Source organism: Ornithorhynchus anatinus, chromosome 12, assembly GCF_004115215.2.
Source record: "Ornithorhynchus anatinus isolate Pmale09 chromosome 12, mOrnAna1.pri.v4, whole genome shotgun sequence".
NCBI classification, from domain to species: domain Eukaryota; kingdom Metazoa; phylum Chordata; class Mammalia; order Monotremata; family Ornithorhynchidae; genus Ornithorhynchus; species Ornithorhynchus anatinus.
The window spans coordinates 6,118,965-6,144,883 of record NC_041739.1 but is presented as its reverse complement, the minus strand read 5'-3'; the positions used below and the strand labels follow the sequence as shown (position 1 = coordinate 6,144,883).

Below are 25,919 nucleotides of genomic sequence, written 5' to 3'. Positions count from 1 at the left end.
TCCTGCCGTGCAGCGTGGAAGCCGCCGCTTCCCAGAAACGCTCGGGATAAAGAACCGATCCACATCCATGCAGCCTGAGGGCTACGGAGAGACTCAGGAAAGCAAAGCGTGGTGATGAAACTTCAGAAGGACTGGGGAGAGAGTTGTATTTAAGGAATTCATTGTGCCAGATTGGAAACTCCTCGTGGGCAGGGATCATGTCTACCAACTCTATTGTGTTGCATTTTCCCGAGTTCTTAGTAAAGAGCTCTGCACATAGTCGACTTAATAAGTACAACCGAATGATTGGAGGAGTAAAGGGTGAAGGGTGTCTCTCACCCTTTCACCATCTATCCCACAGCCCCAAGGGTGGGACTTTTGCCAAACGTTGATCCTTTCAGCTCCACAGACCTGTCGATGTTGATTGCCTCTCTGACCGTCTGCTACCATAACCTCCATACCTGACCTGGCCTCACAGACAATGTTTTTCACCTCTCCAACTCCTCACCAATTGTCTCTTTCCATTATTATTATTAATAATAATAATTATGGTATTTGTTACGCATTTACTATGTGCCAGGCACTGTACTAAGCCCAGAGGGGATCAAACCTCAGTTGGGTCAGACACAGTCCCTGTCCCAAATCGGGCACACAGTCTTAATCCCCATTTTTCAGAGGAGGTAACTGAGGCACAGAGAAGTGAAGTGACTTGCCCGAGGCCACAAAACAGACAAGTGACAGAGCCAGGATTAGAATCCATGTCCTTCTGACTCCCAGGACCACGGTCTAGCCAGCGGGGCCTGCTGCTTCTCATTAGGATATGTTTGGGTGGATCAATTACAATAAATCCACTTCTCCTAAAGGAGAGGTTTCAATCTTAAACCTGATTAACTTGTATCTACCCCAGAGTGGCCTAGAGGAGAGGGCAAGGGTCTCTGCGTGTCAGGAATCCCAGATTCTAGTTCCCATTTTGCCACAGGCTTGCTGTATGACTTTGGACAAATCACTTCTCTGTGCCTCTGTTTCCCCATTTGTAAAATGGGACGGTGGGGGGTGCAGGGAAGGGGTTCAATACCTGCCCTCCCCCCTACTCAAACTATGAGCCCCATGTAGGACAGGAACTGTATCCAATCTGATCTACTCCAGTGCCTAGAACAGTGCCTGACATATAGTGAGCACTTAACAAATACCATCATCATAATCGTTCATTATAAATGAAACCACTGGCTTCCATCTCAGCCACTGTTCCTCCCTCCAGCAGGGTGAAGGTAGAGAGTGGGAGGGGAGAGAGACAGCCAGCACATCTATCGAGAAGTGCACAAGAAGGAGGTGAATTTTGAGACAGGCTCTCGGATGACAGGTATTCATTCAGTGGTATTTATTGAGCGCTTACTGCGGGCAGAGCTGTACTAAACACTTGGCAGAGTACAATACAACAGTAAAAGTCACATTCCCTGCCCAGGATGAGCTCAAGGTCTAGAGGCGGGAAGACAAACATCAATACAATAAATAAAATGAGATATGTACATAAGTGCTGTGGGGCTGGGAGTGGGGAAGAGCAAAGGGATAGTCAATCAGTCCGTCAATCATATTTACTGAGCACTTACTGGGTGCAGCGAACTGTAGTAAGTGATTGGGAGAGTGAAATACAAGAATAAACAGACACATTCCCTTCCCGCAATGACCTTATAGGCTGGTGTTGGGGGGGTGGGGGGCAGATATTAATATTAATACAATTAAATAAATGACAGCTATGGACCTAAGTGTTGTGGGGCTGGGAGGAGGGGATGAATAGAGGGAACAAATCAGGGTGACGCAGAAGGGAATGGGAGAAGAGGAAAGCTATATCGATAGAGGACCCGCCCAAACCAGGACTCTTTCTGAGGGAACCCGGTTGAGAGAACCCAGTTCCCCCTTCAGGTGCGGGGGGTCATCTTGGGGGTGGGCAGGGGGTGAGGACGGAGAGCGGGGAGAACAGGGACCGCCGCTCTGGCCAGAAGGAGCCTATGATGTCACACGGATGTCGGAGGGTCTCAGTCGGGGCTCCCTGGCGTCCGGAGGAAACTGGACACCCACGGCAAGCCGTCTGGCCAAAGCCTCTCAAATCCTTCCCCTCCTGCACTCCCAAACCTACAGTTCCCCTTCAAAAGGCAAAGAAATCCTCCTTGGGGAAGGGGGGGGGGATAGGGGTAGAAGAAGAGGAGAGAAATAGAGAGCAAGAGAGAGACAGCGAGACTGAGATAGACAGAGACATTCTCACAGGGCCTCGAGGCATAAATCAAGCCTTCTCTTCCTCCAATTATAAAAAAAACAACGAAAAAAACCCTTAACTGTGGCCATTTTAATTAAGCTCCATTTTTCCAATTAAGAGACCAATTAAAGCAAATGCAATTTCTTTTTCCCAGGTTCATCACTGATCCCTGCCACTCTCTCTGAGGACGGCCTCCGGGTGTATGTGAAGGAGAGCCAAGTGGGAAGGGGAAAAGATATTTCTACGGCACCAGCTCTGAGGCTTGAGTCAACCCATCGGAGTCCGCGATCGCCGGGGCGAGCCGATGGGTGCCTACACGCTTAGATCTGAATCCCCCGAAGCGGTTCATATACCTGCTGTGGACCAAGCTTATGCGTTGTTTGATTGTTTGATGATTTTGCCGCCAGGTTTCTGTGCCCTGACCGCATCACTGATGCGATTAATCAATCAATCGAGCAATCAACCAAATTATTGAGCGCTTACTGTGCACAGAGCAATGTACAAAGAACTTGGGAGAGTAATAATTTCATTAACTGTGATATCTGTTAAGCACTTCTATGTGCTTAACAGGAAGCAGGATGGTGTAGTGGATAGAGCACGGGCCTGGGACACGGAAAGTTATGGGTTCTAATTCTGACTCTGCCACTTGTCTGCTGTGTGACTTTGGGCAAGTCACTTCACTTCTCTGGGCCTCAGTTACCTCATCTGCAAAATGGGGATTGAGACTGAGCCCCACATGGGATAGGAACTGTGTCTAACCCAATTTGCTTCCCCAGTATTTAGCACAGTGCCTGGGACATAAAAATAAGTGCTTAACAAATATTACTATTATTTTTATGTGCCAGGCACCGTACTAAGCACTGGGGTACAGACGAGCTAATTGGGTTGGACACAGTCCCTGTCCTAAGTGAGGCTCGCACTCTCAATCCCCCTTTAACAGATGAGGAAACTGAGGCAGAGAGCAGTGAAGTCACTTGCCCACAGTCACACAGTAGACAAGTGACAGAGCAGGGATTAGAACTCATGACCTGCTGACTCCAGTCCGTGCTCAATCCACTATGCTATGCTGGCTCTTAGAATAAAATACAATTTATTTTACAATATAACAGAGTTGGTTGATACATTTCCTGTCCAAGATGAGCTTCCCCTCTAGAGGGAGAGACGGACGGGAATAAAAATAAACAAAATAATGGTATGAATATACAACAGCACCCCTGCCTCCAGCTGCAAACTCTCCCAGATCCCAAACAGCGAGACCCTTCGTTTCAATCCATCGATCGTATTTATTAAGCACTTACTGTGCGCACAACACTGTATTAAGCACTTGGGAGAGTATAACAGCGCTGGTAGCCGAAAAAAATAAATCAGTATGTCCACAGAAACCATCCATTTTCCAACAGAACACAGTAAAACATAGAAGCCTTTGACAGTTCTCACTGTTGATAAAGCATCTCGTCTAGTTTGGGGGATTTGCAGGCATAAATGAATTTTAATCACCAGTTGCTTCAACAGTCCACCTGGATTGGGAATGACCTAGCGGAAGGACCTCAGTTCTAATCCCGACTCCGCCGCTCATCTGCAGTGTGACCCTGGCTAAGTCACTTCACTTCTCAGGGCCTCAGTTCTCTCATCTATAAAATGGGGATGAAGACTGTGAGCCCTATACGGGAGAGGGAGCGGCACACAATAAGCTTGTATCTCCCCAGAGCTTAGTCCAGTGCCTGGTGCTTACCAAATACCATCATGATTATTATTATTATTATCCCCATTTTACAGATGAGGAAACGGAGGCACAGAGAAGCCTGGTGACTTGCCCAAGGTCACGCAGCAGCAAGCGGAGGCGCGGGCATCAGACCCTAAATCCTCCGACTTCCCACACCGCTTCAAGAGGCGATCAACTTGGAGGCGAAGAGGGTGAATCGTGGCGAGCAAGGTGGCTTTCTGAGAGGAAGGACTATACGGATGGAGCCTGTGCCGCCTAAACCGCTAAGAGAGGGCGACGGCATAGGAAAGATCATTTAATCATACTTATTGAGCGCTGACCATCTGCAGTGCACTGTACTCAGTGCTGGGAAAGTACAATTCGGCAACAGATAGGGACAATCCCTCCCCAACGACGGGCTCTCCGGCCACGCCACTTGTGTACCTTAACTCCTTCTTCTCCTGCCTCAACCCCGGCAGGTTCCTCCAGCTACTACCCAACACCTCCTGGCTCCCGCTTCCCTCGTGAGACGGCCTACGTGCTCCCTCCGTCACCCCAGAAAACTCATAGAACCCAGCAGACCGAGGGGTCCCCCCTTCCCAGTGCCCCCAGATCCTCCCCCGGACGGATGAGACCCCGTAGCCAGTCCCCCCTCGCGACGAAAATAAGTCCGTGGACCCAACCAGACCAGACCGGAGCGGGGCTAGAGTTCGAAAGTCTGTCAGATCATTAGCTTGACTGCACAATGGGAGAACGGTGCTTCAGATCCCCCAAACCGCACACCTGCACCTCTCGGCATAGGGCGGAACGTACAACCTTCACGGCCGAGGAGCAGCGTGGCTTAGCGGAAAGAGCCCGTGCTTGGGAGTCAGAGGACCTGGGATCTAATCCCTGCTCCGCCACCCGTCTGCTGTGTGACCTTGGGCAAGCCACTTCACTGCTCTGTGCCTCAGTGACCTCATCTGTAAAATGGGGATGAAGACCGTGAGCCCCACGTGGGATCTGATTACCTTGAATCTACCCCCACGCTTAGAACGGGGTTTGGCACGTAGTAAGCGCTTAGCAAATGCCATAATGATATTTCCTAGAGGTGGAATTTGAGGGGGGAGATGGAGGAGCGGGGGAGATGGAGGGGATCAAGGGGGAGGTGAGGGGGTAGAGGGAGAAATGGGGAGACTGAAAGGGATTCAGGGAGAGATAGGGGAGAAATGGGAAGACGGGGAGAACACGGGGGAGCAGGGATAGACCCCACCTAAAATACCCATCCTGCAATCCCGGTCTTTGTTCCCTCAGCACCACCATTCAAAGGTGGAAAGAAGTCACACCGTGGGATTCCTCACCGCACGTATCGTGCGGAATGTCGCGGAAGGAAGCGGGCGTTTTCTCCGCTCAGGCCGGTGCGCCCCAAACCCAGCCAGCCAGGCGTGAACACTCAAAATAAATGCAGATTAAAAAGGGAGGGGGGCTCTGAGCTAGGATCCCTGCTCCCCAAGGCAGGGTCCAGACCCCTCATGCTAGGACAGAGATCTGCAAGCTCCTGTCCCCCCCCACCAAAAAACACCCATACGACCCCATCCTTCCCACCACACATCAATGCGGGCAACCAAGGTGGGGGGGGTGGGGGGAAGGGGGAGAAAACGTCTTTCTAAAGGGCTCCAGGGAGACCCCCCAACTAGTTCTTGGCACACACCTTCAGCAAACGGAAAAACAGCACAAGAACTGATCATCCCAAGGACAGTACCTTTTTGTGTCTGTCCCTCTTCCATATTCTCTTCCATGGCTACCGTCCTTCGCTACCAACCGCTGCACAGAATCGGTCAAAACCTCGTCGAGACGGAGGGAAGACTGTTGTTGTTTAGGCTTTCCTTTTTTTTTTTTATCCCCGGGAATCTCCGGCGACCGCAGCGGAAAAAAAGCCAGCCCTCGGAGCCCAGCTGAGCTTCCACCCTCCCCGGTCCCGTTTGCCTAGAGACAGGCTGTCAAGTGTAATTTCATTCAAATTACTCTTCCGTGAAGATTATCAATTCTCCGCCTCAAAGCTGCCCATTGTGCATCACTGGAAGCAGGTATTCAGACACCCGGCCTGTGAACCGGGGTGGGAGGGGAGAGATTTGGCTGGAGGCCCAGGAGCTTTGGGCTTCAGCCGCCTTGTGCCGTGCATGGGAAATAGGGAGAGAGCGAGGCTCGGGCTGATCCTGAAATCTGGCCTTCCAATTGGAAGCAGACTGCTGGCAGGGTAGACGTTTGGGGGAGGGAGGTAAAGAGGAGGGGGTGTGCCTTAACACGAGATGGACCGCGGACCCTCAATTCCCCCTCTCTGTCACTTGAGTGGAAAAGCCCAGATGCCAGTGATGCTTCACTGTGGGGAAGCTAGGTGGGGGGAAGAGGGGCATGCCCGTGTCCCCCTCCATCCGAGGCAAAGTCTCGATTGTCCTCTTCTCCAACTCTCGGCTTAATTCGGTCTCAGAGCGCGGAGGAAGAGGTGGTGTCACGCCAGTCTTGGGCTGAATTCGAATCATTTCATCAGCCTTGCTGGTTAAGAGGGCTTTTAGGGAAAGTTACACCTTTTCGAGATTGAAAAAGAAATAGCGACGGGGGCACAGTTCTTTGGAAACGAAAGGGCTCCCTTTTCAAGCCTCCAGAACTTCAGTTTCTAAAGGAAAATGCAAATCTTCAGGCACAGGTGGAGGAGGAACATCAAAATAGCATTGTCTTTTTTTCATGATTTTTTTCCAGCACTTACTGTGTGCCAGGCACTCTACTAACCACCGGGGTAGACACAAGAGAATCAGGTTGGACATAGTCCCCGTCCACTGTGGCGCTCAGTCTTAATCCCCATTTTAAAGATGAGATAACTGAGGCACAGAGAATTTAAAGAATTGCCCAAAGTCACACAGCACACAAGTGAGAACCCAGGTCCTTCTGACTTCCAGGCCCGTGCTCTATCCATTAGGCAATACCGCTTCTTTCAGGGTTAGAATCGGTCTCTTCTCTTCTGGGGTAGAATCCCACAAAAGATGAATCTTCTTCAAATGCAACTGGGGTGCCTGGGTGGCTGTGGGGTGCTGGGAGGGCAATTCGAGGTCACTTTCATGTTTGGCTCTATTTCAATTCTCACATACAGTCATTAATTACCACCACCATCATTATCACCATAAGAATGGTGGTATCTTTTAAGCACTTTACTAAGCACTGGGGTAGATAATAATAATAATAATAATGATAGCATTTGTTAAGCACTTACTATGTGCCTAGCACTGTTCTAAGCGCTGGGGTAGATGCAAGGTGATCGGGTTGCCCCACGTGGGGCTCACAGTCTTAATCCCCATTTTACAGATGAGGTGACTGAAGTACAGAAAAGTCAAGTGACTTGCCCAAAGTCCCACAGCTGATCAGTGGCGGAGCTGGGATTAGAACCCACAGCCCCTGACTCCCAGGGCCGGGCTCGTTCCACTAAGCCACGCTGCTAATAACCAGCTTGGATTTGTTCCCTGCTCCATATGGGGCTCTAAGGAAATAAAGTATTTAATGAGAAGTGGCTAGTCCAGTAAAATGAGCATGGGCCGGGGAGTCAGAGGACCTGGGTTCTAATTCTGTCTCTGTTAACTGCTTGCTGGAAAACCTTGGGCAAGTTACTAAATTTCTCTGAGCCTCAGTTTTCTCCACTGTAAAAGGGGATTCCATGCCTATCCCCACTCCGATTTAGACCGTAAGGTCCATGTGGGAGAGCAGCATGACTTAGTATTGGAAGCAGCGTGGCTTAGTGGAAAGAGCCCGGGTTTAGGAGTCAAAGGAAGTGGGTTCTAATCCCAGCTCTGTCACTTTTCAGCTGTGTGACTTTGGGCAAGTCACTTAACTTCTCTGGGCCTCAGTGACCTCATCTGTAAAATGGGGATTAAGACCGTGAGCCCCACGTGGGACAAACTGATGACATTGTATCTTTCCCAGCACTAAAAACAGTGCTTGGCGGATAGTAAGCGCTTATCATCATTATTATTATTCTTATTAAAAAAAGAGTAGACTGTAAAGCAACCCCTTGTGGGCAAAGATTGTGGCAACCAATGATATCGTATTGTACTTTCCCAGGCACTTAGTACACCGCTCTGCATAAGTAGGCACCCAATAAATACCACGGACCAGTTGGTAAATTGACACGATCCCTGCTCTCAGGGAGATTACAGCAGGAGACACGTTTTTGAGTTGCTCCTGAAACAACTTCCTAGATCAAACCACTGATCACCTGGATTTCTTTTAGAAAAATATTAAGCGGTGCCAAAGTATTATGACAAGGGAGACATTAAGGTCTCATAGGGAAGACTTCAGCCATTCCAGCTCCCAACCAGATTGCCGTATATCATCTGGAAGCCATAAACTCCTAAATCAAACATATCGTCAACCCAAATGTGAACTGGCGGATGTACTTAAGGCGAAATACCCTGATGAAATTACCTTAAATTGCAATGAAGACCCAATTTCGGTTAACTAATAATAATAATAATAATAATGTTGGTATTTGTTAAGCGCTTACTATGTGCAGAGCACTGTTCTAAGCGCTGGGGGAGATACAGGGTAATCAGGTTGTTCCACGTGAGGCTCACAGTTAATCCCCATTTTATGATGAGGGAACTGAGGCACAGAGAAGTTAAGTGACTTGCCCAAAGTCACACAGCTGACAATGAGAGGAATAAATTCAATAAGAGACTCCCGTAAAAATGGTGACTATCTGACAAAGGAACATATTAGTAGAATACATGGGCTATTCAAGCCAAGTGTTTGCATGTTCAGTGCTTGTTGGTTTTAAAGCAGCTCTGAATGAAAGGTAGGAAATCGATTGGAGTGACACTATAAAAATAAGTTTCACCTTTTTAAAACCAGCAGCTAAGATTAAATCGAAAGGCCATTTACTGCCACTGAGAGAGTCAAACCCTGCATTTCAGAAATTATCTCAGAACTCTTCACTTTGGAAGTCCACTTTTTTCTACGTTCTTTCAAGAACGATTTTCTAGAGAAAAAGTTCCTTTTCAGCAGATGGTTTTACCGATAGAATATATTACGAATCCTAGTAAAATATTCATCTGCTTTCATACATTTTCTTCCAGAATGAGCTCAGAGAAAGAGAACGAGAGGAGATAGCTACAACAAGAGGCATTTATATTAGTTTGAGGCGATAATTTTTCCCAGAACTAGAATATAGGGGATGAAGAATCTGTCTCTCTGGGGGTCTTTAAAAGTAGGGCAGCTGGCTGTCTACTTAGTCTTCAATAAAGCCTATCGCTTTCATGTCTAAAATTGCCCTGTTCATGGTTGATTCTCATTTTACAGAGGAGTCCTCAAAGCACTGAAAACTTTGTCCTGCCCAAGAACAAGCAGTCAAAGGTATCCACTGAGCACTTACCTTCTGCAGAGCACCGTACTAAGCGCTTGGGAGAGCACAACACAAGAGTGAGTTCCCCGCCCGAAAGGAGCTTACAGAGTAGAGGGGAAATGGTAGTTAGAGCCATCTGTTAGTCTACAGTCTCACACATGGCTATTATTAATTTGGAATTTGTTAAGCGCTGTCTTTGTACAAGCAGTGTTCTACGGGCTGGGATAGATAAAAGTTCATTAGGCCAGACACAGTCCCTCTCCCACGTGGGGCTTGCAGTCTAAGCAGGGGGAAAGATCAGGAGAACCCAGGACTGTGGTTTTAAGAGAACTTGCCTCTTCCTCTGAGTATTTTGTTCAATTCATTCATTCAGTTGTAGTTACTGAGCGCTTACTGTGTGCAGAGCACTGGACTAAGCACACAGGAGCGTAGAATACAACAATAAACAGACACATCCCCAACCCACAACGAGCTTCTTTGCTTATTTAAGACGCTTTTGGGCCGTAGTCCTAATTGAATATCTCCTCCCCGTGTAAACCGCACGCCTCCCTCTGGGAATTTGAGAAGGTGGAGTTCCTGGGTTTGAAGAAAGCCCACAGGCCAAAATACACTCTCCTCAGGAACAAGCTGGAAAGATGAAGTATGGATGACCCAACTGAGAGGTTAATCTATAAACTGGCTCGTCAGATTATACTTTCCCCGGGCAGGGCACGCGAGGACAGTGGACGACGGCAGCGGAAGCAGCAGAGAATCGGCGTGGCTTAATGGATAGAGTACAGGCCTGGGAGTCAGAGGGACCTGGGTTCTAATCCTGGCTCTGCCACATTCCTGCTGTGGTTGGGCAAGTTGCTTCACTTTTCTAGACCTCAGTTCCCTCATCTGTAAAAATGGGGATTAAAAGTGTGAGCCCCATGTGGGACGGGGGCTGTGTCCAATCTGATGAGCTTGTATCTGCCCCAGAGCTTTGCACACAGTAAACACTTAACAAGTACTATTATTATTAGCAGCAGGAGTAGTAGAACCCAACCAGGAGATCAAGGGTGAGCGGAAATGGTTACCATGGTGGACGGGAGCAACTTTGGAGGGGGCAAAGTCACCCAGAACGTGGCAGAGCCATGGACTGTCAGTCAATCGTTCAGTTGTATTTATTGAGTGCCAACTGTGTGCAGAGTATCAGTATTTCAATCAGTCATTAGGAATAGGAATTATTAGTACCTATTATGTGCAGGGGTTTGTACCAAGTGGTGGGAAAAGATGCATATATGGATATTAGATATGGGAATTTAGAAACAGCGTGGCCTGGTGGAAAGGGCACAGGCCTGGCATTCTGAGGTTGTGAGTTCTAACCCCCCCTCCATTGAAAAACCACATATTCTCATTGAGTTGATCATAACTGGCCAATGGCTAACGCTAGACTTCATTCATTCGATCGTATTGATTGAGCGCTTACCGTGTGCACAGCACTGTACTAAGCAGGTGGAAAGTACAATTCAGCAATAAAGAGAGACAATCCCTGCCCACGCCGGGACTTGGACCTGTTCTCTTTGCCCTAATCAAGTTGATAAAACTTTTAAAAATTGTATTTACTGCTAAAATCCACATCTGAGAATAGTTCGATGTTTCTCGTGAACCTCACACAGGTGGATTTCTGGCCACGTGACTTGCTCGCTGAAAAAATTCACAAGCCTCCGCCCTAGAGCTTAAAGAATAGGCAGACTATAAATCAAACCAACAGCGAGCCGGCTTCTCAGATCAGGATCATCTAATTCATCTTGCCGTGGCTTCTTTTGATGAGGTTGCCCATCCTTATAAGCCCTCATAATGAATAAGTCTCTCGCCATGGGCAGTGAATAATTTCTGTGTGAAACTTCATCCTGCAGTGTTTCAGTTGTTTAAAAGGCTGCTAGCCGCCACGAAGTTCACTCCGACTGCCCGTAAAGAGAACCTTAATTATGACGCTGCTCCTGGAAAGAGGGGCGGGTGGTTTGCGTCCCTGGAGATGCCAGGGTTATATTTCGCGCGCACGATGAACCCCACCTTCGGCATGGATAAAACCACTTCTTCAGCCCCTCAGAACCCAGTCTGTAGAAGCCACGAGACTGAAAGCTCATTGTGGGCAGGGAACGTGCCTAGCGATTCTGGTGCACTGTACTCTCCCAAGCGCTTAGTACACACCGTAAGCGCTCAAATAATAATAATAATAATGATGGCATTTGTTAGGCGCTTACTAAGTGCCAAGCACTGTTCTAAATGCTGGGGTAGATACGAGGTCATCAGGTTGTCCCACGTGGGGCTCGCAGTCTTAATCCCCATTTTACAGATGAGGTCGCTGAGGCCCAGAGAAGTGAAGTGACTCGCCCAAAGTCACACAGCTAAGTGGCGGAACTGGGATTAGAACCCACGACCTCTGACTCCCAAACCCGTGCTCTTTCCACTAGGCCACACTGCTTCTCGTGGCTTAATGTCATCCAGTATGCCGTCCAGCGATTGATCGAATGATTCAGATACCACACGGGAAGACACACGTAATCCAGGGAACAATGCCTACTTCTCTGCTAGGGCTTGGGTTCTAATCCCGCCTCTGCCACTTGTCCGCTGTGTGACCTGGGACAAGTCACTTCACTTCTCGGTGCCTCATTTACCTCATCTTTAAAATGGCGATTAGGCCTGTGAGCTCCATGAGGGACAGGGACTGTGTCCAACTTAATGATAATAATAATAATAATAATTAATGTTGATATTTGTTAAGCATTTACTATGTGAAAAGCATTGTTTAAAGCGCTGGGGAGGATACAAGGTGATCAGGTTGCCCCACGTGGGACTCACAGTCTTAATCCCCATTTTACAGATGAGGTAACTGAGGCCCAGAGAAGTCAAGTGACTTGCCCAAAGTCACACAGCTGACAAGCGGCGGAGCTGGGATTCGAACCCATGATCTCTGACTCCCCACCCGTGCTCTTTCCACTGAGTCACTCTGCTTCTCTCGATTAGCTTGTAGCGACCACAGCGCTTAGTTCAGTGCCTGGCACATAGCAAGCGCTTAACAGATACCATCTGAACAATAATAATAATAATCATCGTACTTGTTAAGCACTCAGTATGTGCCAAGCACTGTTCTAAGCCCTGGGCTAGATACAAGCTCATCGGGTAGGGCACAGTCCCTGTCTCAGATGGGGCTCACACTTTTAATCCCAATTTTACTGCTGAGGGAACGGGGAGGCCCAGAGAAATGAAGTGACTGGCCTGAGGTCGCACAGCAGACAAGATGAGGAGCTTGGATTAGAACCCAAGTCCTTCTGACTCCCAGGCCCTATTCATTCATTCATTCAATAGTATTTCTTGAGCGCTTACTATGTGCAGAGCACTGTACTAAGCGCTTGGAATGGACAAATCGGTAACAGATAGAGACGGTCCCTGCCCTTTGACGGGCTCACGGTCTAATGACGGGCTTACAGTCGGTCACGTGGCTTCCTGGAAGGGGAAGAGTTAGGGGCTTGAATCTCGGGGATTAGGGGGGCCGGGGCCTGAGGAATGCTCTGGGTTCCCAGGGGCGGGGAAGGAGGTCCAAGAGAGCTGTCCATGACATCATCGCCTTCTGCTGTGTGGACATACGGCCCGCCAGAAGGACACCGTGGGAGACCGCCCCAAGCCCGGGCCGGGCCACGTGTCCGCGGCCGGGCCGGACCGGACCAGGCCGGACCGGATGGGACCGGACCCTCTCGGTGCATTGGAGGCGATTTTTCTGCCCAAGCCGTCGGCAGACACCCCACGGCAGAACCGGACCTTGCTACAAAACTCAGCCCGCACACTTTGCTTCCCTAATGCTGACCTCCTCGCTGGACCTCCATCTCGTCTCTCTCGCCGCTGACCCTCGCCCACGTCCTCGTCCACGTCTACGTCCTCGCTCTGGCTCCTTCCTCACAGCCAACGCACAATTACTCTGCCCTTCTTCAAAGCCCTAGCGTGACTCAGTGGAAAGAGCCCGGGCTTGGGAGTCAGAGGTCATGGGTTCGAATCCCGGCTCTGCCACTTGTCAGCTGTGTGACCGTGGGCAAGTCACTTAACTTCTCTGTGCCTCAGTTAACTCATCTGTAAAATGGGGATTAACTGGGAGCCTCACGTGGGACAACCTGATGACCCTGTATCTCCCCCAGCGCTTAGAACAGTGCTCTGCACATAGTAAGCGCTTAACGAATCCCAACATTAATATTATCCTTTCAATTCTTTATTCTCATAAACCCTCGTTCCCCCAACTGCCTCCCCTTTCTATATCATCTACGCACTTGGATCTGTACCCTTGGGGCACGCAGTAAGCGTGACTTAGTGGCAAGAGAACGGGCTTGGGAGTCAGAGGTCGTGGGTTCTCATCCCGCCTCCGCCACTTATCTGCTGTGAGACTTTGGGCAAGTCACTTTACTTCTCTGTGTCTCAGTTACCTCATCTGGAAAATGGGGATTAAGACTGTGATCCCGACCCGGGACAACCCGATTACCTTGTATCTCGCCCGGCGCTTAGAACGGTGCTTGGCCTATAGTAAGCACTTTTCCAATACCATCATTATTATTTTTATTATTAAGCACTCAATAAATACGATTGAAGGAATGAATAAATGGAGTATTAACCCCACCCTCAGCCACACAGCACCTGTGAACAAATCGGTAAATTATTTGTTTATTTCGATGTCTGCCTCCCCCTTTAGACAGTGAGCCTGTTGTGGGCAGGGAATGTGCCTGCCTACTCTGTTACGTCTTACTCTTCCTAATGTTTAGTACAGTGCTCTGCACAATTAAAGTGCTCAATTAAGTGCTCAATTAAATACCACCAATGGATTGGTTGCCTGATTGCTTCTTCCAAGCTCCTCTCTTCTTGCCTCTAGCTGGAGGCCTCACCTCATTTAGAGGCAAAATGAACTGGCGATTCTCAAACTTCAAAGGCGCTCTCCTCTTCTTGGCACTTAAGAGAGTCGATACCAAACCCTAAGGGACAGGAGGATGAAACAAAATAAAGGAAAGATAAAGACCGCCTCTATTTGAAGACCCAGAATGCAGGTCCAGGAGGAACTTTAAAATGACGAGAGCTGACAACGAGAGACACGGACAGAATAGATAAAACTTCCTGAAAATCTGATCTCCATGACAACCAAGGGTTAGCCTTAAAGGGCTACCTCACCTCCGCAACGCTTCTTCACTAAAGTACAAAACTGGGACCCCAGAAAACGATTCCAAGGAGTATATTTTCCTCTCCTAGTTTCTTACCTCTGTTACCTCAAAATAACTGTGGCATTTGTTCTGCCACTTGTCAGCTGTGTGACTGTGGGCAAGTCACTTAACTTCTCTGTGCCTCAGTTACCTCATCTGGAAAATGGACTGTGAGCCTCATGTGGGACAACTTGATTACCCTGTATCTACCCCAGCGCTTAGAACAGTGCTCTGCACATGGTAAGCGCTTAACAAATACCAACATTATTATTATTATTATTATTATTATTATTAAGCACTTACTCTGTGCCAAGCACCGTATTAAGAACTGGGCTAGATACAAGTTTATCAGGTTGGACGCGATAGATCGAAAGAGGGATGAATGCACTGCTAGAGCGATATGGGCCAGCATTCGAGAGTTTGGGGGAAAGATTTCCTTAGGAGAAGATAGACTCTGAATCTGAGGATCAGCATGGCCTGGTAAAAAGAACACAGGCCTGGGAGTCAGAGGACCCGGGTTCTAATCCAGATCCACCACCGGCCTGTTGTGTGTTCTTGGACAAGTCGCTTCGCTTCTCTGTACCTCAGTTCCGTCTTCTGAGAAATGGGGCTTAAGACTGTGATCCCCATGTGGGACAGGAACTATGTCCAACCCGATTTAGTTGTCCAAGCCAGTGCTTAGTACGGCACCTGGAACGTAATTAGCACTTAACAAATACCATTGTTTATTATTATTATTATTACCCAAGCTTTGAGTCTCAACCCTTCCCGGCTCAGGCAGGAAAGGGATTATGTCTGAGCTGATTATCTTATATCTACCCCAGTGTTTAGAACAATACTTGACACACAATAAGCCCTCAATCATTTAAAAAAAAATGAATGCAGCCTTCCTAATCCATTCAGTCATAACCCAGAGAGTTCATGCAGGAGAAGCAACTGGAAAGAGCACAGGCCTGAGAGCCAGAGGACTCTTCTATACCTCAGATACCTCACCTGTAAAATCGGAATCAAAACTGTGACCTCGGGGGATGTGGACTGGGTCCAACCTGATTAGTTTGTATCTCCCTCAGTGTTTAGTAAAATGCCTGGCCCATAGCACTTAACAAATACCATTAAAAACCATCTAAAAATGTCCTTACATACCACAATCATTATTATTATTATTACTATTATAACCAGTTCACGCACACTCTAGTGGAGATGTGCACCTCCAATCGGTAGGCTACTCCAGCAGTGTCCCACCACAGCTTTATTATAACACCGAAGGTGAGGCCTTTTGGGGTTTTTGAAGCGCTTTTTCTGTCACCAGATAGACCGCAACTTCCTAGTGGGCAATAATGTTGGCATTTGTTAAGCGCTTACTATGTGCAGAGCACTGTTCTAAGCACTGGGGGTAGACACAGGGGAATCAGGTTGTCCCACGTGGGGCTCACAATCTTAATCCCCATTTTATAGATGAGGTTACTGAGGCCCAGAGAAGTGAAGTGACTTGCCCAGAGTCACACAGCTGACGAGTAGCAGAGCCGGGATTTGAACCCATGACCTCTGACTCCAAAGCCCGTGCTCTTTCCACTGAGCCACGCTGCTTCTCTACCTTTACTTCTCTTGGCCTGTCTTAAATGCTTAGCCTTACAGTTCCCTCATCTGTACAGTGGGGGATGAAGACTGGGAGCCCCACGTGGGACAACCTGATTACCTTGTATCTCCCCCAGATCTTAGAACAGTGCTTGACACATAGTAAGCACTTAACAAATACCAACATTATTGTTATTATTATTATTATTAGCCTGCTTAGTAATGGATTGTCTTTGTTCCCTACCTCCCAGCGACCGGGCAAGCAGTTCAGAGTCCAATCTGCCATCAGGACACGCTCGGTGGCCAATCAGTCAGAGACGGAGCGGGCCTGTCACCCCAGTTCCTTGGCAGGGGCTGGATTATCCCCACCAGCTCATCTTCCGCCAACCCCGCCCTCCTAAATGTTTTATCCGGAGATGATAATAATACATCAAACACTGTTCTAAGCACTGGGGTAGAGATGAGTTAATCAGGTTGGACACAGTCCCTGTCCCACACGGGGCTCACATTCTTAATCCCCATTTTCCAGGGGAGGTAACTGAGGACCAGAGAAGTTAAGTGGCTTTCCTAAGTCACACAGAAGACAGGTGGTAGAGTCGAAATTAGAACCCAGGACCTTCTGATTTCCAGGCCCGTGGCCAGATAGGAGCAGGGATTAACCCTAGCTAATCTAGTGAAGTGGACTCCTCGACTTGGTTGTCGTGGTTCCGGATCAAGGTATCATCATCGGGTCTGCCCGTTTAGGGGTGAGACAGGTGCCAGGCTACTTGTTTTATTTTGTTGTCTCCTTCGTTTAGACTGAGAGGCCGTTGTTGGGCAGGGATTGTCTCTATGTGTTGCCGCATTGTACATTCCAAGCGCTTAGTACAGTGCTCTGCACCTAGTAAGCGCTCAATAAATACGATTGATTGAATGAATGAATGAATGCGAGAGCCTCGCCTTCAATCCGAAGTCGGGTTCTTGGCGGGGCCGGCCCGGGGAAGCATGCATGGAGATGGAGTAGTCCCCTAAATTTTAAGCTCCATCGGGACAGGGAATGTGTCTATTATTACATTGTACTCTCCCAAGCGCTTATTACAGTGCTCGGCATAGAGTAAGTGTTCAGTAATTTCGGATGAATGAAAGTGGAGGGTTACTGGATGGTTCAGGGTTTGAGGTGGCTAGTATGCTGCAGCCCCCTTAGAACAATAATAATAATAATGATAATAATTGAGGTATGTGATAAGTGCTTCTTGTGTGCCAAGCTTTGTACTAAGCACTGGGGTAGATGCAAGCTAGTCGGGTCTGACACAGTATCTGTCCCACATGGGGCTCACAGTCTAAGGGGGAAAAAGGTAACAGGTATTGAATCCCGCCACATGCCTGCTGCATGACCACGGGCAAGTCACTTTATTAATTGGATCGCATTTATTGAGCACTTACTGTGTGCAGAACACTGTACTAAGCGCTTGGAAAGTACAATGCGGCAACAGAGGCCAGCAGCGTGGCTCAGTGGAAAGAGCCGGGGCTTCGGAGTCAGAGGTCACGGGTTCGACTCTCGGCTCTGCCACTTGTCAGCTGTGTGACTGTGGGCGAGTCACTTCCCTTCTCGGTGCCTCAGTTACCTCATCTGTAAAATGGGGATTAACCGTGAGCCTCACATGGGACAACCTGATGACCCTGTATCTAGCCCAGCACTTAGAACAGTGTTCTGCACATAGTAAGCGCTTAATAAATACCAACATCATTATTATTATCTCTGCCCAACAATGGGACTTCACTTCTCTGGGCCTCGGTTACCTCATCTGGAAAATGGGGATGAAGACTGTGAGCCCCATGTGGGACAGGGACCGCGTCCAACCTGATTGGCTTGTATCCACCCAGTGCTTAGAACAGTGCCTGGCATACAGTAAGCACTTAACAAACACCACAGTCATTATTTTACAGATGAGGAAACTGAGGTCCAAAATAGCGAACCCAAGAGGCAAGCGGCGGAGCCCGGAGTAGAACCCAGATCCCCTGCCCCTCACTAGGCTATGCTGCTTCTAGTGTTGGCTTGGTCTTCCCCAGAAATGTCAGTGTCATCATAGAGCTAACAGGTGTGCCTCGAGAACGATACACAGCCAACAGGATGTTTGGGATGGAAAGATAAAAAAAAAAAAAGAAGTCTCTCCCCAAAACACGTCAGTCTCCCGCGGGTCACGATCCCGGACGCGGGTGAATCTAATCAGCGTCCGAACACGTTCGATGAACACGTCAGGCTCCCTTCTTGCCTTCCTCAAGCGCACAGATTTCTCCCCCTCCATTCCCATCCCCCCGTTCCTTGCCATTGTTAGCTGGCACGGCGCCTCCAGCTCTTTCCCGACTGCTTGTCAAAACACCAAGGCTATAATTTGGGGAGTCTGCACAGCCTAGCGCTCCGGCAGGGCTCGGTGGAACGGTCGCTGAAATAGAGGGCGTCCGCTTCCCTCCCGCCACGCACACCCAGCCTTGGCTGCACAAAATAGCCAGTCCAACGACGAGCGGGCTAATAGGGCGCTGCCCTTCGGGGATTCCCGGGTGAAATAGTTGGGTGCCTTCTGGAGTCTCACCATGTGAAGGATGGATTGATTATTTCATGACCACCCCCTAATCTGGGCATTCAATTTCAAGCAAGCTCTAAGACCGGCCCAAGGCTTTCGACAGCTCCTGCTTCTCCCGCTCCGCCACGTCAGTCCATCCATCACTCAATCGAGCGATCGTTTTTATAGAGTGCTTACTGCGTGCCGAGCGCTGTGCTAAGCGCTTGGGAGACGTGCAATACGCCAGAACCGGAAGACACGTTCCCCGCCCACGACGAGTTCACGGTCTAGAGGGAAACATTCAGTATGGAGAAGCAGCGCGGCTTAGCGGAAAGAGCCCGGGCTTGGGAGTCAGGGGTCGTGGATTCTAATCCAGGCTCTGCCACTTGTCAGCTGGGTGACTTTGGGCAGGTCACTTCACTTCTCAGTGCCTCGTTACCTCATCTGTAAAATGGGGATGAAGGCTGTGAGCCCCATGTGGGATAACCTGAATACCTGGTGTCTACCCCAGTGCTTAGAACAGTGCTTGGCACATAGTAAGTAATAATGTTGGTATTTGTTAAGCCCTTTACTATGTGCAGAGCACTGTTCTAGTAAGTGCTTAACAAATACCATAATTATTATTATTATTAATTCATTCAGTCATTCAGTCAGTCAGTCATATTTATTGAGCACCTACTGTGTGCAGAGCACTGTACTAAGCACTTGGGAAAGTTTAACACAGCAATAAAAAGGAGACAGAAAAAAAGAAACAGAGAGCTCAGTGCTTTCAGAGTATCAGTGTGGCCTCATGGAGAGAGCACGGGCCTGGGAGTCAGAGGGCATGGGTTCTAATCCCTTCTCTGCCACTTTTCTGCTATATTACCTTGGGCAAGTCACCTACTTTCTCTGGCCCTCTTTTACCTCATGGAAAATGGGGATAAAGACTGTGAGCCCTATGTGGGACAGGGACTGTGTCTAACCTGATTATCTTGTATCCACCCAGGTGCTTTATACAGTGTCTATCACAGAGTAAGCCCTGAACAAATACCTTTAAGAGCAAGAGGCCATTAGCCCATTTTACAGGAGGAAGAAACTGAAGCTCAGTAACCTAATGGATGAAGCACGGGCCAGGGAGTCAGAGGACCTGAGTTCTAATCCCTGTTCCGCCACCTGCCTGCTGATGACCTTGCGCAAGTCACGTAACTGCGTCTGTTTCCTCAACTTCAAAATGAGGATTTATTCGATAGTATTGATTGAGTGCTTACTGTGTGCAGAGCACTGTACTAAGTGCTTGGAATATGCAATTCGGCAACAGATAGAGACAATCCCTGCCCAATGACGGGCTTACAGTCTAATCGATGATTAGAGGCACTTCATCTAGAAAGATCTGGAAAGATCTAGAAAGAAATACCTCTTCTCCCTCCTACATAGTCCGTGAGCCCCATAAGGCACAGGGACTGTTTCTGACCTGATTAACTTGTACGTACCCCAGTGCTTAGAACAGTGCTTGGCACAGAGAAATGCTCAATACATACCATAAAAAAGGTACATTTCACATAGTAAGTGCTCAAGAAATACGATTGAATGATGTAGAAGCATAATAATGATAACTGTGGTGCTACTTTGGGTCAAGCACTGTACTAAGCACTGGGGTTCAAATAAGGTTAGTAGATGGGCTACAGTCCCCAACCCAGGGAAGTCAGACCTCCTGAATTTTTGTATTTTTTTGCGGGTGTTAATTTTATGGTATTTGTGAAGCACTTACTATGTGCCAAGCACTCTATCAGATACCACCGGATACCACCACGCAGTCCCTTATCCCCCATGGGGCTCACAATCTTAATCATCCCCATTTTACAGACGAAGTATCTGAGGCACAGAGAAGCTAAGTGACTTGCCTAAGGTCCCACAGCAGTATTAGAACGCAGGTCCTTCCGACTCCCAGGCCCGGGCTCTACCCACTAGGCACAGTGGTTAGACCCCGGGCCCGGGAGTCGGAAGGTCATGGGTTCTAATCCCATCTCGGCCATTTGCTGCGTGACCTTGGGTAAGTCACTTCTCTGGGCCTCAGTTCCCTCATCTGGAAAATGGGGATTGAGACCGTGAGTCCCACATGGGATAAGAGACCGTGTCCAACGCGATTTGCTCGGATCCACCCCAGCGCTTAGTACAGTGCCCGCCACATAGTAAGTGCTTAACATATACCAGAATTATCATTATTATTATTATTACAGATACCTCACCACTGTCAGGGTCTGTTCCCCGGGGATTGCATCATGGAAACTTCTGGCGGACCGCATTTTTTTACAGCCCCAGCGGGAGGAGGTCGGGCACCTCCTTCCCAGCACATTAAAGATCGCTGTTTCCTAACTTCTGCCCGCAGTGCTGCCCACGGAGGGGAAAGGTCCGCTGTGGCAGCCACCAACCGACCGCAGGGTAAGGAGCCTGCTCCCTCCCACCCAAGAGGGATCTGGATCCACAACCCGTCAAGAACAAAGGAGGAAGAACAGCACGAAACACGCCCCGCTCTGATGGTCAGGCTTGCGGACGGGCAGAAGCGGTGACCAAGCAGAATCCTAAAATGATCAGAACAAACTCCGACCGCAGAAGAGAAAGTAAATAAAGTTCTCATCCAAACAAAACAGAGGCATAACAGAAAGAGCCAACCCCCAGGGAAATCCTTATTGCGCGACAGAGGGCTGGTACGGTTAGAGGGAAAACAAACTTCCGTGCACTTAATTACAGGGAACATCCTGACTGGAAAAATACGCACAGGGACAGTACCATAGGGACAGGAAACGGAGCTGGACGATTTGGAAACGCTGGGACCTTTCTGGACCGGAAGAGGTGCCAGGGTTCAACTCTGGTCAGAGGCTTGTTGGCGGAAATGGAGTCAGACCTGGTTCTCAAACGCTTCGAGACCCACAACCCCTCGTGGCCGTCCGAGGGGTCGGGGGACTCCACCGGCCCCGGGTTGTCCGCCGGATTCAGGCTCCGCTGATACAGTAAAGGAGGGGACGTGACCGACAAATCCGACAGACCCCAAAATGTTACGCGGCTCCTTTCCGGCATCCAGAGGCCTACGTTCCGGCTTGTCTTTGTGATTAGACACCCGACGCTACCAAAACTTCCTCAGTGTCCCTCTTCTCAAGCCAGATGCCTAGGGACAGTGTGCTGCAGTGGACAGACAATCAGAAGGCCTGGGTTCTAATCCTGGTTCTGCCAACAAGCCCGCTGTGTGACCTGGGACAAATCATGCGTCCTCCGTTTCCTAATCTGTAAAATGGGGATGAAATACCTGTTCTCCCTCCCCATTACACGATGCTCCATAAGCTCAGTGTGGGGAGGGAATGTGTCTGTTGCCTTGTCCTCTCCCAAGCGCTTAGTACAGTGCTCTGCACACAGAAAGCGCTCAATAAATACAACTGAATGAATGAATGAATGACTGAATGACAGGAACTGTGTCTGACCTGATGACTTTTTATCTATGCCAGTGCTTACTCCTAACTCTTGGGCTTCGATGCTCTTTTTTCTTTTTTAATGATTCTTGTTCAGCGCTTTCTATGTACCAGGCACTGTTCTAAGCGCAGGGATAGATAGAAGCTCATCAGGTTGGACACGGTCCCTGTCCCACATAGGGCTCACAGTCTTAATCCCCAATTTACAGATGAGGGAACTGAGGCTTAGAGAAGTGAAGCGACTTGCCCGTGGTCACACAGCAGACAGGTGGCAGAGCCAGGACTAGAACCCCAGTCCTTCTGACTCCCATGCTCTATCCACTAGGCTACCCTGCTCTTTGACTCGGCCTCTAACCCACCCGTGCTCTCCTCCTAGTGCACCCTACCTGGTATCTTCTTTCCCTTCTAAGGAAGGCTCTAAACTGTTCCTTATCACGTCTTCCACCTCCAATCCATTACTGAGCTCTTGCTCTGCGCAGAGCACTGAGCTAGGTGTTTGGCAGTACAAAAGAGGAAGCAAACACAATCGCTGTGCTCAAACAGCTTACAATCTAGCAGGGGAGACGAACACGAAGATTACTTCTACTGTGCCCCAAAACAATAGTAATAATAATAATAATAATGTTGGCATTTGTTAAGCGCTTACTATGTGCAGAGCACTAAGCGCTGGGGTAGATACAGGGGAATCAGGTTGTCTCCCGTGGGACTCACAGTATTAATCCCCATTTTACAGATGAGGGAATTGAGGCAGAGAGAAGCTAAGTGACTTGCCCACAGTCATACAGCTGACAAGTGGCAGAGCGGTGATTTGAACCCATAGACCTCTGACTCCACTTTCCACTGAGCCACGCTGCTTCTCGTAATAATAATTTCGGTATTTGTTAAACTCACCCAAGGTCACACAGCTGACAAATGCCAGAGCTCATTCATTCAATAGTATTTATTGAGCGCTTACTATGTGCAGAGCACTGTACTAAGCGCTTGGAATGAACACGTCGGCAACAGACAGAGACGGTCCCTGCCGTTTGACGGGTTTACAGTCCAATCGGGGATTAGACGAGATTAGATTAGAGCTGGGATTAGAACCCACCACCTTTAACAAAAGGCTAGTTAAACTCATTGTGTGTAGCGTGTTAAGAACGTGTCTGCTTGCTATAGTGTATACAGTGCTTTGCACACAGTAAGAGCTCAATCAAAACAAGTGAATGAATGCTCTCCACTCCACAGACGATCAATAAATGGCATTGAGGATGACGGCGCAGACCAGCCAGAGATTCCGGTCCACGGCATTTGCTACCTCGGAGGGTTGCTTCGATCGAACGTGCTCAAAGACCAGACCTCAGGGCATCCTTGTCTCACTAAGTGGTCAGTCTCCCAAGTGCCCGGCGGGTACGATTTCCCTATAAGCATCGATCCTGGCAATCCGCCTTTGGCATCGCCACTTAAACCCCGAGACAGTGCAGGTGAACCACAAACAACAGAAGTTAAAGCTGCAACGGTTGAATGAGTGAGCGTCCGGTTGTTTGGCTACTTTCCTCCCGACGGATCCGGGCCGTCGTCTGCGGGGGTCCCAGAGGGAAAGGGTCAGGGGGTCGGATGTGGCCGGTGAGGAGTGTCCATGCCTCGGAGCCGGGGCAGAGGAGACGGTCAGATTTTTTTCCTCCTGTCCCCAGTCTGAGTTTCCCTCCGTTTCACAGGCGATGGAGAAATCAAAGGCTTTGGCACCTTTCATTATTCAGCTCCAACGGTGCTTTTTTTTCTGTCAGTCGATGGTATTTGTTGAGCACTCACTGTCCTAAGCGCTCGGGAGAGTACGAAAGAACAGCAGACACGTTCCCTGCCACCCAACGAGCTGGCGGCCCTCGGGAGACCACTCCCTTTCTTTGTCTTTTGCTTCCAAACCTTCCCTTCGCCATTCCTCCTCTCTCTCTCCTCACGCCCCTTTCATCTCCCCACCCTCGACACATCAACCCTTCTCCGCAGAACCTCCAGACGAGGCCGTTCGGCTTCTCCCTGCTGCAGCCGCTTCCCATCCGCCCGGCCTTCTGGTATGGACGGAAGTCCCCCTCTTGCCGCCCGGCTTCCCGGCGGGGTCTTTCTCCACCAGCCCACGCGGCCTTTCTCGATCCCCTCGGGGCCCGAGACCCTCGACGACCCCACGGAGCCACGTCACAGCAAGTACCTTGCAGTTCAACCTGCTCTTGGGCAAGAGATTCTGGATAATGGCCGATGCCAGCCTTCCCGAGGCACTGTGACGGGGAGGAAGGCTTCTTCCCATCCTGCTGGTATTTCCACAGTCCCCCCATCCCAGCCCCGGCAGGCCCGGGAATGGTCTGGAATCTCAGGCCGCTGGAAAGGACTCCCTTCCATCTGCCAAATCCCAACCCCAGTTAATCTAGCCCAGACTAATCCCCGAGCTCCTCCGCCTTGAAGATCTTGCGCCTCGAAATCCCTCAGAGCCCTTAGACCCCGTTTTGGGTGGTGAATAGTAACAATAAAACTAATAATGGCATTTATTAAGTGCTGATTATGTGACAAGCATTGGGATAGGCTCAAGGTCTTCAGTTTGGACCCGGCCCCTGTGCCACTCAGAGTTCACAGCTCGAGGAGGAGGGAGAACCGGCAATCCCCCCCCCCCCCCCATTTTACAGACGAGGAGCCCGGGAAGGATCGGGAAACCGAGAGGAGCCGCGAGCGGGGACGCCTCAGAGCGACCGCAACTCTCTTCCTTAATCGCCGTCGACACGGCTCTACTCGAAGCAGCTTGGCCTACCGACAACAGCAAGGGTTGGGGAACCCAGAAAAACCCGGCTCTGCCACTTGCCGGCTGCGGGACCTCGGCCAAGTCGCGTAACTTCTGGGTGCCTCATCTGTATCTGGGGGTTCAATCCCTGTTCTCCCTCTCACGTGGACCGTGAGCCCCACGTGGGGCGGGGACCGCGTCCGGCCCGCTTAACTCCTATCTTCCCCGGCGCTCGGTATGATGCTTGGCACATATTAGCTGCTTAACAAATGCCACCAATGGTGTCGTTATTAAAGCGACCAGGATTCTCCCGAAGCGCTGCCAGCCGGCTCTCTGAGTCATTCCCGGTGCCTTCACTCCCCGCTTCCCCCATCCCTCCACCCCCCACCCCCGTCATCCCCATCCTTCCAAAGGATTCTGGGAATCTGCCCCTCGCCCGCCCCAGACTCTGTGCTGAGATCTCTGCTCTGGGCCTCTCGGCAGATTCAGGGCACACCCCGTGGGCCAGGAGATCTCTTCACGACGGGAAAGGCCCACCTCCCCCTTTTCCGGGCATCCCCGGCTCTGCCTGCAGCGGAGCCTTCCTCCGTCTCGCCAGGCCCTAGTGGCTCTAAGTCCGGGCTGGCACTCACCCCTTTCCCGGCCGGCTCTCGAGGGGGGCGAGTCCGGGCTCTTGACGGGCTCTGCTTCTGGCACGGCACCACCACTCTGCTGCTCTTCCTGTTCCTTCTCCATGCTGGTCGCCAACTCCTCCATCACTTTGCTCCACTCCATATCCTCCCTCTCCTCCCCCTCAGTTACTTCATGCAGTTGCTGCAGGAGATCGCTTCCCCCCACCCCCCCTCTCTCTTTCTCTCTCTCTCTCTCGTTCTCTCTCGCAGGTGACAGCCATCTTGGCTTTCCCCCACGAGTCCCTACAACCTTCTGGCGAGAACGGAGGAAGGAGCGGGGACGAGCCCCATCGGACGCCGGGGAAAATGTGCCCAGAGAGGTGAGGTAACTCGCCGAAGGTCACACAGCCAATCGGTCAAGTGAGAGACGGAGGGCCCGCGTCCCGGCCCGGGGGGCTTTCCCCCGTGGACGGAAACCCCTTCCAAGTGTCTGCTCTGAGGTGTCCTTACGGAGA

At 49.8% G+C, this 25,919-nt stretch overlaps 1 protein-coding gene across 2 annotated transcripts in view; it reads right to left on the bottom strand.

Annotated features, from left to right (window-relative positions):
- GPM6A (glycoprotein M6A) overlaps positions 1-25,584 on the bottom strand; it is a 156,130-nt gene extending 130,546 nt beyond the window's left edge. The window contains exon 1 of one of the 2 annotated variants that reach the window (XM_007673014.4): positions 25,426-25,584. In XM_007673014.4, the coding sequence (XP_007671204.2) occupies positions 25,426-25,567 (142 nt within the window). In that variant the 5' untranslated portion in view covers positions 25,568-25,584. Of the gene's footprint in view, positions 1-5,673; positions 6,121-25,425 lie in introns of those variants that run through there. The other variant, XM_007673015.4, reaches the window with a different exon arrangement.
- Between the last annotated feature and the right edge of the window lie 335 nt (positions 25,585-25,919).